At 43.7% G+C, this 14,494-nt stretch overlaps 1 protein-coding gene across 4 annotated transcripts in view; it reads left to right on the top strand.

Moving 5' to 3' along the window:
- The window catches only part of CYFIP1 (cytoplasmic FMR1 interacting protein 1), a 63,123-nt gene extending 49,904 nt beyond the window's left edge, over window positions 1-13,219 (top strand). For all 4 annotated transcript variants that reach the window (XM_084506202.1, XM_084506204.1, XM_084506203.1 and 1 more), the window contains 7 exons: window positions 220-310; window positions 7,116-7,246; window positions 7,907-7,979; window positions 9,169-9,263; window positions 10,486-10,724; window positions 11,532-11,679; window positions 12,153-13,219. In XM_084506202.1, coding sequence (XP_084362328.1) covers window positions 220-310; window positions 7,116-7,246; window positions 7,907-7,979; window positions 9,169-9,263; window positions 10,486-10,724; window positions 11,532-11,679; window positions 12,153-12,317 — 942 coding nt within the window. In that variant the 3' untranslated portion in view covers window positions 12,318-13,219. The remainder of the gene's footprint in view (window positions 1-219; window positions 311-7,115; window positions 7,247-7,906; window positions 7,980-9,168; window positions 9,264-10,485; window positions 10,725-11,531; window positions 11,680-12,152) is intronic.
- Window positions 13,220-14,494: the final 1,275 nt, after the last annotated feature.

The following is a 14,494-nucleotide window of genomic DNA, read 5'->3' as shown; positions in this document are numbered from 1 at the left end:
CACTTCTCCCATGGCAAACCAGTGGCTAATGCCCTATGAAGGAACTGCGTTACAGTGCAACTGTATTCATCTGGGGAAGTTGCTTTTTCGAAGATGACTGACAGAGTTAAATGCATCATTTTTGGGCCTTGTTCAATCTACATGCTTTTTGAACACGATTGTTGTGAAGTTTCTCAGTTAGTAACGCTGACATGTTAACAAGCACTTCTTTTCTCTTAGTTACAAGGGACGATTCTTCAATATGTCAAGACCCTAATGGAAGTCATGCCTAAGATCTGCAGGTTGCCAAGACATGAGTATGGTTCTCCAGGTTAGTTCATGTTTGATGTTACCATAGCAGCCTTAATGAGATTATACTAATTACTGTCTTCTGGATCATGCCTACCTCTCTGTCCCTCCCTCTTCTTTGTCCCATTAATTAGCACTTAGTCTTTTTTTCCTAGCAAGAGCCATTAAAAGCTGGGCAATCAGAAAGTGCTTAATAAAGGACTGTATGGTGTTTTAAAACCTAGGTCCTTAGGGCAATAAAAGGGTGGCAATCTGTTGATAGAGAGGCAGCCTTGTGACATAATTGAACTTGAGCTGGGATGTTCAGAATAGTTCCTAATTCTAGGCTTTCTCATAAGCATGGCGAGCTTTTCCTTTGCAAGTTAGCCTCTTTAGCTCACACTGACTCTCTGGAAAAGCTTTCATTCCCTCTTGCCTTTACCTTTATGAAAGATAAAGGAACGATGCTCCTGAGAGGCAAACTGGTCCTGCCAGAATAGTTTTGTCAGGACGTGCGGGGAGCAGCTTAGCCACCTAACAGGAGGCATGACAGTTGCAGAAGAAATGCTGTGGAAAGTTGCTTGCCACTATGGGGAAATAATTGGCTAATTAGTATTTTATCACATTGTTCGCTGAAATTCTGAAACTGCTTCCCCCCTTCAAAATATTCCTCCTCCACAATGCCTAATTAACACAAATTAATCTTTCCATGTGCCACCCACCTCCTGAGTATGTCTATTTTTCCAGAGTTGCTTAAGTTTATTAAATGCCACTCCAAGTGGAGTGGGGTTGTTTCTTCTGCTTCCCACAGCTTGCTCGACACTCATTACCAATGTTAAACGAAATCGAGGACTTACTGAGTGTTTCCTTCCTGTTTTTCTCCCTGGAGTGTAGAAATGGATGAATCATGGTAGTTAGAAGTATAAAAATAACCTATCTGAGGTTTTTAGCCACTCATTAAGGCCTGACCACAAAAGCAGCATGTATTCTCAAATACAGGTTATGCATCACCAGGGTCTGAAGTGCTACAGGTGAGGTTAGGAAGATTATATTCTCTTGCTGGAGATCCTCACCTGTGCGAGTATTTGGTGGGAGATGCCCTGGGACCTAAGCAGAAACTTTCTTCTAAGAATAAAAGGCAACCTGTCTCATAAGAAAGGAAAAACTTGACTTGTGTAATGGTAGCCTTCACACAGTCGATCTACACTTGCTACAGGACCTAAACACTTTAAAATCCTTCATAATTTTCTTGTTTTGTACAGATCGTGAGTGATTTTGACCTTGTATTTGGAAAAATATACCATATGTTTAGATGCCTGCTGTAGGGAGAGGTCAGAGTAATTCTTCATGTTACAATATAAGATAGTTAGCAACTAGAATTGGAATGGGTCTGGAAAAAACACTTGATTGTGTGCTCCTTCAGCACCCCTGTGGCTGGCACGCAGGCAGGTTTTGTCTTGGCACGTGTATTTTTCCTGTTCTGAAATATTTCAGGCAAAGAACACTTAATGACTTCCCAGAGAGTCTCTTCCAAGAAGTGGCAGACCAGCCTTTGTGGCGCTGTCACGGCTTCTCTCTGTACTCTTCAGAAGATACTAAACAGAAAACATGTGGGGAAGCTCAGGGCGTTTTCATCTGACTGCAGCATCACCGAAGGATTGTGTTGCTGTCTCCGGAGCCTTTCCATCAGGGAGCTGTCTGCCCTCGGAGCAGATCTGTCTGATCAGAGAAACCATTGTCTGTGATGGGAACGTGCTGTAGATTTTAGCCTTGGTCTGGCACGCTGAGAGGAACTGCCAGAGTGCACAAGGGGGAGGCTCAACCCATGCTTGATTTGAATCCCATTCATCTCCTTCCTCTGTTAAATTCTCTGCAGCTGTCTGTGCCACGCCTTGTTTACTGGGTTCGCACTGAAAATCCAAGCAAGTACATGCCAGCTGTTGTCTCTTCCTTCCTCTGCCTCCCAAAGCCTCCTGCAGAAGTAGTGCTTAGTGGTTGGAGCAGTAAGCCTGCGTGTTCTGGAGCGTCCTTGGATGCTGCTGCTTTTCTTTGCTGCCAAAACATCCGATCGCTTCTTTGTAATCGCCACTACCTACACATAAAGGCCAAATCTGTGATTCTCATCTAGATTAAATATGTAGATTCTCCTCTGTCTCAACGTAACATGCATTCATCAATTCAGAATTAATTGCCCGAGTCCGCTCTCCCCATGCAAAGCAATGTAAGTGTGCTCAGCAGTGCTCTGGCTGTCTCATGCGCTTCCAACCTTGATTGCGAGAGCTTTGTTTGGACTCCACTGGCTGCATCCTGCGAGCTCTGCGTACTCAGCCCTCCAGACCCGTGGGTTTCTGACCAGGGATTTATTCTCGCTACAGACAGTGGCTTTAGTTGTTCAGGACTGCTGCTCGCCAATGGGTTTGTTTCCATAGAAACAATCTTAAAGCAGAGGGGAGCTTGCTTCTCCTGTAGTCATAAAAATATTTGTCTAAAAATACATTAAGCATAAGGAATTTTTAAAGGGACCTTTTAGAGTCTCTAAGCGTAGAGGAATATTGACTTTAAAAAGTTTAAACTTGAGCTTTGATCTTGGAAATAACATTTTCTGGTATCTTTCTCATATTTGAATATAACCTTCCTGCTTTTCATAAACAAGCATTTCATCTCCTGCCACTCTGAAATGTCTTTAGACATGGTGAGGAAAGGAGTTTGTCAGCTCTGCTGTGAGATGAGGCTTAGATTTGTGTCACTGCCACATCACCCCTGCAGGGAAAAGTTTTGAAAGAAAATCCATGAGCTCAGCAAGGTATGAACTAGCCAAGGAGGTAGCCTAAGTGCAGGCTTTTTACCTAAGTACAGCATTTACACGTTTCTTATTTAAAAAAAATAATACATAAAAGCTAATTTCTTGGTGGAACACCGTGGCTTGAATCCTTTTGGGGAAGAACAGGAAGGAAATTTATTCATAGGTTTTTCTGGAATCCGTCCATTGGAGATAGATTTTCAAAAGAATTTGGGTACAAGGGGAGATAAAAAGCAGGAAAAGCCAGGAGGAGTGTTGAGGGACTTGCAGAAAAACAAAGGGCAGGCTACTTTCTGAGCTCTGGTATCAGCTTACTCAGCAAAGACAAACTTTCTCAAACTTCCCATGCAATGTTCGCTTCCGTCTGCTTTTGGATTTGCAACTTGCCATTCGGTTGCAAACAGAAAGCTGAGGAATGCCACTGAAATCATTTAAAAGGCAGTGGTGTTGGAGGTGCCCTTCAAATGTCTACGCTTGATGGAAATGGAGGTAATCCCAGTTCACTGTCAAAAAAAAATGCAGAAGTTTAAATGGTGTTTTCATACCATGAAGACCTAGATGGTCTTGAAGGAGCAGTGAGCAACGCAGTGGACATGAAGACCCACGGGATAGTTATTTCTAGCAAAATAAACAGTGCACGGGCTGTTTGATCATAACTCCCAGCTATCTGTGTATCTGCTAGAAATTCCATGAACACTTCTGTTGAAAGTTAATGCAAAGTTAATGATGTCTCTTGCGTGCCAAAGGAATAATCATAGACAGCATTTGAAGACGTGGAGGAAAGCGAACATAAAGTAAAGGTCAGTGTAGCACCAGTTTCTTGGGAACAGTTCTGCTGCTGCAGATGAGCAGATCTCACTTCAAGTCAGCGCTCTGCAGAAAACGAACCATAACGCGGCTAGACCAGCAATTATTTTCAAGATCAAGTTTGTTGTTAGCTCACACTTGAGGTCTGCAATTAACAGCCAATTCTCACCCAGTCTCGCAGGTACCAGCATTGGTGCAAGCTCTGGAACGTGTTTGGTTTGAGTCTCTAGGTGTGAACTGAGCTTGTTTCACAGCAAAGATGGCCGAAGTGAAGAAATGCAGCCAGCTTTGCAGTGCGTGTGTTGATTTGGTCTGACTTCCTAAATTAATTAGTGTACGGGCTGCACAGCTCAAACTTCACATCTGCTGTTTCAGTGCTGTCGAGATGAGGTTTTGGACTCAGCGATGGAGCCTAATCCTGGACTAATCTTCTGTACTTTACTGGATCCCTTTTACATCAGCAGCCTTGCTTCTGTTGGGATCTGTGTAAATGAGGAATTGGGATTATATGACCAATTACCATTACGCCTAGCGTCATTCCATCTGCAGGAATAGACGGGTTTAATTAAAATTGACTTCTTGGAAAGAAGGAGCAAACATTGAAGAATGTGGTGTGTAGGTAACTAGTTCAGTAACTCACAAATTGCACCAACAAAATAGACTGAGGAGGAGGAGGAAAGGTTGCGTGCAGTTGAATGAAACTTTCCAAAGACACTTTGGAAACACTTCCTGTTTCCAGGAAATCCACGGGCTGGGCAGGGGATTGAAGGCATCTGAAGATCCTACTGTTTTCCATTCCCTTCGTGACCACTGGTTGTTTCCATTGCAGCAGCAGAATCATCCTTCCTTCTCCTCAGCTTCCATTTCTCACCAAACTGCTCCCCACTCGTCAGACAGGCTAAAGGGGAAAAACACCCCCATGCCTGTTCGTGTAGCCAATATCCTACTTGGGGACTATGTGGAGAAGTCTGCAGGTAGTTACTCACTGTGTTTTGGGGAGTCTCCCAGCCCTTTTGGCAGTTCACCATCCATTTCTGAATACGTGCCGTGGGTATTACAAGCAGACGATGACCCAGACTTAAATTCATGATGGACTTTCCCTCCCAGAACAGCATCCAGTCTTGGTATGAGGAAAGTATTTGACTTGTAGCTGTTGATCCTTAGAAGCCCTTTCCCTGCCAGAGAAAGCCACAGAAACACTAAGTCATGTAACTGAGGTGCGCTAGAGACTTGTAGGGCTGCCTTTAATTCCTTCACTGTGCCTTGTTTTTTTTTTCTCTAGTGTCAAAATGTTTTGTGAGCATTTTTCTGCTGTATCAATCTTTTGTTTTTAGCCTGAGGGGGAGTTGGTGTGTGCTGGTCTGACTTGATTGCCTTTAGGTATATCTCAGTGTGTTTTCCTTTGAATAAATCGAGCGCAGCATTCATTACAACTGAGCAACCTCCATCAGCTTTTCAGTTGTTTTTCTGTTTAGTTGCTCACCTGCTGGAGCTGGGTCTGAAATCTCCCTCCACTAAATGCACGTGGGAGCACTGTTTACTGCAGACTTTCTGTTGACAAACAGCTCTTGGAGCTGTAACGAAGCCAGCTCTGGATCCCCTTACCATGCACTCTGCTGATGTTTCGTTACTAAATTTAATGACGTGAGGCTTTCTAGAGAAGTGTGTGGGTTACTCGTACTGTTCCTTCCTCTGCTGTAAATTCTCAAGTTCCTCTGCTTGAATCCGAGGGATTTCCTTGGCAGAGCTGCTCTCCAGCGTGTATTTCATGTTTGTGTGCTCCCCCCGAGCTGTTGCCTTGTTGGGTAAATATTGACGGCGCATCTCCTGTGCAGGAGGGGTTCGTCAGCCACATCCAAGGAGTGCATGGGGAGGTGCTGGGGGCTGTCGGGTCTCTTTCCTTGCCTCCCCTCCATTTCTTTGTGTGTATAGATTTACCTACAGGAATTGTTAATTGAGCGTAGTGGAAGCTGCTCTATGTAGCATACAACTTGAAAGCTTTGCATATTTTCTTCTGCTACTGGTGTTGAGGCTTTTGGTTTCATTTTTAAAAGGCCAGGCTTATGCGAACAGATGGAAAAATGCTGATGAAAATAAGTTACAAAGAGCCTGAAGATGCTCTTTCTCACCTGCCCTGCACATCGCTTTAACCTCGATGCCTCTGACCAGTGGCTGACCATGCAGGAGCCACCTGAACCTGGGGTTCCCTGGGTTTGTCTGTAAACCAAACCAAGGGACCGTGCAACCTTTCTTTGGGGTGGGGGAAGCAGGTGGAAGTCCACCAGTGCATGAAGCCTCACCTTTGTTTGGGAGAGCTTTGGCAGAAAAGATGTTCAGGTACATTACATGGCTTTGAAAATTGTCATTGTAATTGTTTTTATTAACAGCTTTTGGCAACGCTGACAGAAACAAGGTTCTGAGCGTGCTTGTCAGCAGGACCTGACACATCCTCGCCAGCAGAGCTTGACTCTGTGATTTTTGTGTTTAATTGTTTGGTGAGGTTGCAGCTCGCTGCTGGACATCCGCGGTGCTGTCGGAGCCCTCGCCTGCCACCAGCCGCCTTCCCCTTCTCTTCAGTATCTCTCTCTGCTCCCTGCTGCTTCTGTAATCCTGGAAAACAACAGCTGGGAACGGAGCGCGTCGGGTGGTGCAGCAGGTTGGGGGACAGAAATAGAACCGAGAACAAGAGGCTGGAACAGGCCTAATAGCAGACGAGAGCCCTGTTCTGTCATCCTGCTTCTGGAAATGGTGTTCTTACCTCCTACGCTAGCTGCTTTTCCAGCAGAGAAGCGAGGTGCTCCCTCATGCATGATCTAGCCAGCTGAGCGGGTCGGCACACCGCTGCCTTACAACTTAACAACCTCTGATGGGTGATGATTTAAATGCTGCTCCTTTCAGCTCCCTCTAGGCAGCACATCTGTAAATAAAAACATCTCGAGATGATAGATGGAGGAAAAAACTCCAAACCTGCACCCCTGCTTTGTTGTGCTGTGATACAGCACACTCGGGCACATTCAGAGAGCCTTGAATAGGCAAATAGGTGAGAAAATCAGCGAGCTTTTGTGGTGGGGAGAAAAAATAGTCCTGATAGGTATGACTCTTACCCACACGACCAGAGCCTTTTGTCTGCTTTCACAATAGGAGCACCTGGGTGATGATGACACAATTTCTTTCTATCTTCTGAGATGGTTTTTTTTTCTCTCTCTTTTTTTTTTTTTTTTTGCTTCTCTTTTGATTTCAGGTATCTTGGAGTTTTTCCACCATCAGCTGAAGGACATCGTTGAATACGCAGAGCTGAAGACTGTCTGCTTTCAGAATCTGCGGGAAGTGGGGAACGCTGTCCTGTTCTGCCTGCTCATTGAGCAGAGCCTGGTAGGTGCCTGCTGTGCTGCTTTACAGCCCCGCCGTGTCTCAGAGCGGGCCCTGACGTTTGTGGTAATGTCACAAAAAACAAGGGTGAAATTGGCAAGTTTTTCCAATGTACAGAAGCCAAGGACCAGGAGATAATCTGTTTGCCTTCCCTGCCTTCCTTTCCTTTCCTAATCTCTAAGGATTAAGGGTATAAAATAGCTCCTGAGAGGTGCTGTCGTGTCTCAGCCTGCCTGGCTGGGAGATGTGCCTGACACGATAATGGGTTGTGGGAATAGTGCTGGCAAAAATAACCGGGCCATGAGTCATCCTTCACAGTCCTGTTTGGCTGCACAGGAGCCGTCTGCCACTTTCACACCGAAACTGCTCATCCCGAATTAGGCTTTTTAATAAATATCCTGGCCTTTAACAACTGCCAGCTCGGGGTGGGAGGAGAGCTGCTGGAGTTTATTTGTGAATCCGAGGTAACCTGGTGAAATCCAACTGTCGGTGGGTTTACTGCTGTGGGCAGGGCGCCCAGCAGGCAGCTATGGCAGAGGCTGGCTGCCCTCTGCTGTTTGTTTCTGCTCCAGCATCAGCACGCTTCTGGAAGCCTGGATTTGTGATCTGGCCTGGTTTGAGGATTTTTGTTACTAAGTGCCTCTTGTTTCCTTTTGGTCCTAGTCCCTGGAGGAGGTGTGTGACCTGTTGCATGCAGCACCGTTCCAAAACATCCTGCCCAGGGTTCACGTCAAAGGTACGGGCTAAATGGAAATAACTTCCTCGGGCAACGCTTTCCACTTCGCTTGCTTGCTGCTTTGGTTTTGGTAACCATTTCCAGTCACCCTTGACACTGCTGTTAATTTTGTGACCTGAGCTAAGTGATTCAAGCCTGAAAAATCTGTGCTCCTCAGCCAGGCTCAGTGCTAATTACCAGAGGAAGCTGAGGAGTACTCTGCCAGAAACAGGTGGGGTATTCAGGGCAGTATTAACACCTTAATTTGGATATGGTGAGAGGCTTTTCAGAAATTCATGTTTAGCTGATATGATCGTCAGTTAAATAGGATAGGCTTGATCACACAAGGTATACAAAGCCCATGAGCAGATGAATTACATGCAAATGGTCCCTGTAGACTTTTTGTGTGCTTTTTTTTTTTTTTTTTTTTTTTTACTAAATTGGCATGCTGTGAATGCAGGATTGCTTCCTTCAGTATCTACTTTCTTATCCTTCGTTAGGAAGTGACTTTTTTTCCCCTCCCTTTTCTGCTTCTTCCTCTGCTGCTCCTCTGTCTCCTCTCTTCCCCACTTCTCACTGCCAGAGCAGCTGATTCGTTCTGCTTGGAGAAATCCCATCAGCTAAAAATCTTTGAGAATATTTTCAGCCTCTCTGTAGCTATTTGCATTTCCGTACATAAAACTAACCATTTGTTAGACCACTGTAAATAGCCTTTTCCCACTTGCCAGAGAACACTTCCTACTTGCCAGTGATGAGTGGGTGCCAGCTGCTTTTTTAAGCCTTGCTATACATAAATGCCACCCTCGTTATAACCCACCTTCCAGAGGCAGGCATTTAAACTATGATAAGGGCAATTTAGTTGGCTTAGTACAAGTGGGAGTCAAATATGTTAGTAGCAGCAGTACAATACAGCTTTATATTCCGTCTTGAATCTAGTAATTAATTAAGTGTATTCCACTATAAATCCTTGGTTTCTTTTTGTTTGAACATACCAAGCAACATTTAAAGCAACATTTAAAAATGCATTTTTCTAACAGCACATTGAACCACCTATCTAGAACCGAAATTACCTACTAAAATAAAAACTTTTCCAGCTTTTTACTGCACTGAATAAAGATTGCGTAAAAATAAAGATTGAGTAACAATAAAGATGGTCGGACATCCATTAAATGATTCAGATGAATCAGTGCTCTTTTCTTTTTTCTTTCAGAGGGTGAAAGGCTTGATGCTAAAATGAAGAGACTAGAATCGAAATACGCTCCACTACATTTAGTCCCTCTCATTGAAAGACTGGGAACACCACAGGTAATCTCTCATTTGTGTCGGAGGCAATTCAAGAAGCTTCTGGGCGCTAAAAAGCCCGGTCTTTCACACAGTGCTGATAGCTGTGTCAGAAATTCAGCCTGCACATCCAGCTCGTTCACATAACAAGAATTGTATTAGGCCATGGATTTGGTAAAGCTGTTAAAGCTCACAAGTTTAAAATATTTGAAACTGTGGTGGGGGTGACAGGTTTGGAGGAAAATTGCAACTTTTATGTATGTTGCTGTGTGATAGCCTCTTGGTGTAAGGGCCAGATTGTGCATTCCAAGTGCAAATTCCACCAAATGCAATCAGTGTTACTGTGCGTGTAATCTTCCTAAAACAAATTATTCCCCTCATAGCCAGTAAATTAGAGAGTCACTGAAAATGAGTTCTCATTTGCGTTTTCCTGGAAACTTAATGACCAAGGAGAACCTTAGTGCTGAAGCTGCAAATGCAATGGAGAAATATTTCCCTGTCAGTGTGAGGGCTATGTTAATTCCCTGCAAACTGTAGCAGTTTATGAGATGTGAGCAGTAAAAATGAAGAGCAGGGTGCTCTGAGGCAAAGCCTTGGGACTGCTTTTATCGTAATGCATAGCGGGAGGCACTGCGGCGTTGCAGAGGAGAGCTGTCAGTGCCATGGTGCCAGCTGGGACAGCACGAACCCGTACTGCCAATTACTGGCTTTCTGCGAGGCTCATTCTGCTGTCTTTGAAGATTTCCTGTCTCTAATGGCAGCAGGGTCAAGAGATGAATTAGAGTGCAGGCAAAGATACTGCCCATACTGGCAGCAGACCCCTGAACACCTTTTTGCTTTCAGGCTCCATGCAGGCAAAAACCTCTTAAACTCTTGGTACAGAATTAGCGTCACTGCAGTTAGCGTTACTTAGCATGGCTGTGGCCTACTTGAAAAAGCGTTTACAATTTTCTGATTTTTTTTTTCCACTGAACTGAAGTCTGACTTCACTTAAAGTTGGGAGAAATATCTAGAACAAGCCAAGTGAAACTGAAATAGGTTCGATTTTTTTTTTTTTTTGAGCACCTACTGCATATTTTCCGATCAGTGTGCTTCAAAGTAGAGCGCAGCATGGGAACCGGAGCATTTAGGTAAACTGTGCCGTGCTGTTAGCTCACAGGGTACTTTTTTAATTGACCTTGAAGAGGTCTGTGAACAGAAAGCGTTGTATAACCAGGATTTTGCGCTTCGTTTCTCTCCATCTTAGCAAATAGCAATCGCGAGGGAAGGGGACTTGCTGACCAAAGAACGCCTCTGCTGCGGCCTGTCCATGTTCGAGGTCATCCTGACGCGGATCCGCTCCTTCCTGGACGACCCCATCTGGCGCGGGCCCCTGCCCAGCAACGGGGTGATGCACGTGGACGAGTGCGTGGAGTTCCACCGCCTGTGGAGCGCCATGCAGTTCGTCTACTGCATCCCCGTGGGAACGCACGAGTTCACTGTGGAGTACGTGTCGGGGGCTGCCAGCGCCCCACAGCCCCTGCTTTGTTCTCCCTGCAGTGCGAGGGGACGCGGGCGTTACAACAGGGGGGCTTGTTCGGGGGTCTGCGGTAGCGCAGTGCAGAAGCGGGGCTCTTGGTGCCCGCACACAGATCCTCCTGTATCTTTACAGAAAATAACCCTCTGTCTTGGCAGCATCTGATGAATGAGCCCACGCCAAACAGGCCCCAGCGCATGGCTTCCAGCAGCAGTCATACCATTGCTGAAGCTGAACATAAATACAATAGCTGGATGCATGCACACAGTCCTAGCAAGTGTTTGCTCATCTCAATCAAGAGCAAGGCTGAGCATGTGAAAGTTAACAGGACTGAATTCTTGTTTTTGCTGGTTTTGGTGTATCCTTATCTTGAAAAACTGCTGTCAAGTGCTTTTGACTGACCAGTTATGGAGGCAACGATGTAAAACGTTTCCTTCCTTTCGTGTCTGCAGTCCAAAGGAGCATAGTGGTGTTGAATTCCCCCTTTGTTTTCTTTGAAAATGAAATGCAACGCTGCTGGAGCCTAAGGGGGAGTTCATGTATATTGTAGAAAATGTACATTGTAGAAAATTTAAGCATCCATTTACATCCCCTGTGGTATCTTTGAAAAGAGAATTTGATTTACTAGAGGTTTTACAGTATTTTTTTAGCTTACTGTCCAAAATATTCTGGAGTGATATGCATTTTGATATGTCTGATTCCTAAACTTTTCCTGTAGATGTGTTTCTGAACACTTTAGGTGAAGTGTGGTTTTAACATCGTGTTTTCTGTTTCAGGCAGTGCTTTGGAGACGGCTTGCACTGGGCTGGCTGTATGATCATTGTGCTCTTGGGGCAGCAGCGGCGCTTCGATGTGTTGGATTTCTGCTACCACCTGCTGAAAGTCCAAAAGCACGATGGCAAAGACGAAGTTATAAAGAATGTGGTACGTTGAAAACAGCTGGTCTTTATTCGCTGTAACAGCAACAAAAACAATCAGAGCTGGTTGTATTCACGTGTAGATGCAACACTCACTTTTGAGAATGAAATGTTGAAAACAAGGGTTTTAGGAACAAAAGCTGTGACTAATACTGGAGTTCAAAGACTGATCAGTCAAAACTCTAATTTCCTGGCTATATGGGGTTTTCTTAACACTGCTCATCTCATACACATGCATGAAGATTATGACCAGGCTGTTGTAAATTACTTTTCTTGTACAAAAAGCAGCACTGCCCGGAAAACTAGAATTTTTTACAGGGTTAGCAGTGGAACGGAAACTCATTCATAACATTCATAACAGTGCTGTGAGTGGTGAAGTCAGCATTTTGTGCTTTTTTTGTCTGTCTTTTTTTTAATCTCCAGAGCTAATTCCTGTTTGTATGCTGTGGATTTTTATTTTACTTTTTTTGATGTTTTCAGCCTTTGAAGAAAATGGTTGAAAGAATTCGCAAGTTCCAGATTCTGAATGATGAAATAATTGCTATTTTGGACAAGTATTTGAAGTCTGGGGATGGAGAGAGCACACCCGTGGAACACGTGCGCTGCTTCCAGCCTCCTATTCATCAGTCCCTTGCCAGCAACTAGACTTCTCACCTAACAGTACTTTTTGCACCGATTTACGCTAGAAGTATGAGAAAGGAGAAAAAAAAACACACCAACAATTTTAAAGGGTCTCTTACTCGTGTTTTTCAATATGCCTGTACCATTTGAGTGGTGCACTGTCCTCTTCAGTCTCCAAGCACAGTAACTGTATACAATCCATACTTATTTTTCTAGACTAAAATTTTGTATACTTTGATTAAAAGCCTGCAAGTGTAAAGGTTCATTTTTGAAATCTCTTTGCATTCCTGTACTGAGGTGGCTATGTTAGACTGGATTTGGCATAACTTCCCCCTATGCTGTCAATATAATGGCTGTGGAGGGGAAGAAACTGGGTTCTGTAGAATTTTTTTTATAAATCAATTCTTAATTGTATTAGAGCATAATTGCTTAATTAGCCTTTATTAAAAAAAAACAAACAACAAAAAAGAACACAGAACAACAAACTCTGGTGCTTTGTGAGTAATTTTTCTAGTCAGTCGAGTGTTTTTCCTCTTCATAAAACTGTTTTCTGTGATCAGCAATAATGGAAATGAAGGCTAATTAAGGTGGTGGTTATTTAACATGGAGGTGACAGATAGTGTTCTGTTATTTTTAATTGCAGTACTTTAATTGATTACAATGGGATCTGTTTACTTTTTTCCTAATGAGAGCTTCTAACACAGCTTGTATTTTGGCTGGAGATGGATACCTGTCTAGCAAAATACATGTTTACAAGTGGTAAGGGGTTCTTACAAGAATCGTGAATAGATTGATCAGCTGTAATCTATCTCAGTACATAAGCTCTAATGATTATTAATCATGATTTACTTGCAGAAAATGTTTTATTACACTTAACTGTATTATGCAAACACTGCATCAGTAAAATTGTTTGTAAAACTTTGCAACTCTTAAGACTTGACTTTTAAAGCATCCAGTTCACCTGGAAGTAGGAAGTCCTGCTTCCTTACTGGGGGATCTTACCAGAACTGCTCGGTGGTGTCTCACAGCCAGTTAGCTGTCAGAATCAAGCTAAGTAGGAGTTAGTTAAGATGGTTGGAACAGACAGCAAGGAGTAAGTACAGGTTTTACCCAGAGATGTTCTTTCATCAGTGTTTCTAACCCCTACTGTGAAACCAAGAAGGCATCCCTTTAAGAACTTCTTTTTCTCCCATCCCTCTTATTCAGTCAAGGTAAGCAACAACAGCTCCTTTTCTCCTGCTATTTCAAGTGTTTTGCAGTAACAACACTGTCCAGTAATGGGTAGAAATAAGTGCCTGACAGGATGCAGGCAGAAAATAAGGGATGTGTATGTACAGGAGTGGGTAACTATTTTTGAAGAAGAAATGGGATGAAATTCCTCAGCAAACTAGGGGCTAGGTCATAATTGGTGTAGGAATAACAAAGTCACACGTATCTGAGGCGTCAGCTTGGCTGTGTGGTACATAAATGTTCAAGTAATAAAGTCTAGTTTTTGGCTTAAGAACTACTTAAAAATAACTTAACTGTGGTATAATTAAAGCACATTATAATTCTTCCTGGTTAATTGGCAGCAGTAAGAGACTTGATCTCTAACATCTTAAATGTACGGGCATTAATACAGATACTAACATAACCTTTTTCCCTTTAGTCAAGGAACCTTCAGACATTAGGCCTATGAGATGTTTGTTCCATGCTTTCAGAGGTGGCTTACTATTTTTGTCAACCAGATTAAGATGGTAAGAGAGTGGGGAAAAAAAACTGCACTAAAAACAAAGTGTATAAAAATTGTGTAACTTTCTCATTTTAAATAATCAGTCATCAGACATAAGGGGTGTGGAGTCCAAAGTGTCTTGAGGCATAAAGCAACAGGTGCTGCAGTGTGAGATTTTTCACCTGCTCTTTGGGGTGGTGCTTTGCTACTAGAAGGGACAACCAGGTGCTCTGTGACTCCACCGTCTGATCCCTTCCCTGCCACTCCCAGCTGTTACAGGCTTTGTTGCACAACCTTCAGAGGGCTGTGGCCTGTAGCTGAACAGCGCTGGTGTCATGTTCCTTTTAACTAGTTAAAAGCTCAAATCCTGCTGTGCACCCAGAATTTCAGTAACCTTGTTTTCTTACTTGACACTTTGGGCCTCAGCGCCTCCTCCAGTAAACCAAAGGACAGTAGCAAAGTTGTTTTCACAGGTGGGAGCTGGATTGTT

The sequence above is a fragment of the Aythya ferina genome (assembly GCF_964211825.1).
Source record: "Aythya ferina genome assembly, chromosome: 1".
Classification (NCBI taxonomy): domain Eukaryota; kingdom Metazoa; phylum Chordata; class Aves; order Anseriformes; family Anatidae; genus Aythya; species Aythya ferina.
The sequence above is the reverse complement of the archived record's forward strand: the minus strand, read 5'-3'. Positions and strand labels throughout refer to the sequence as shown.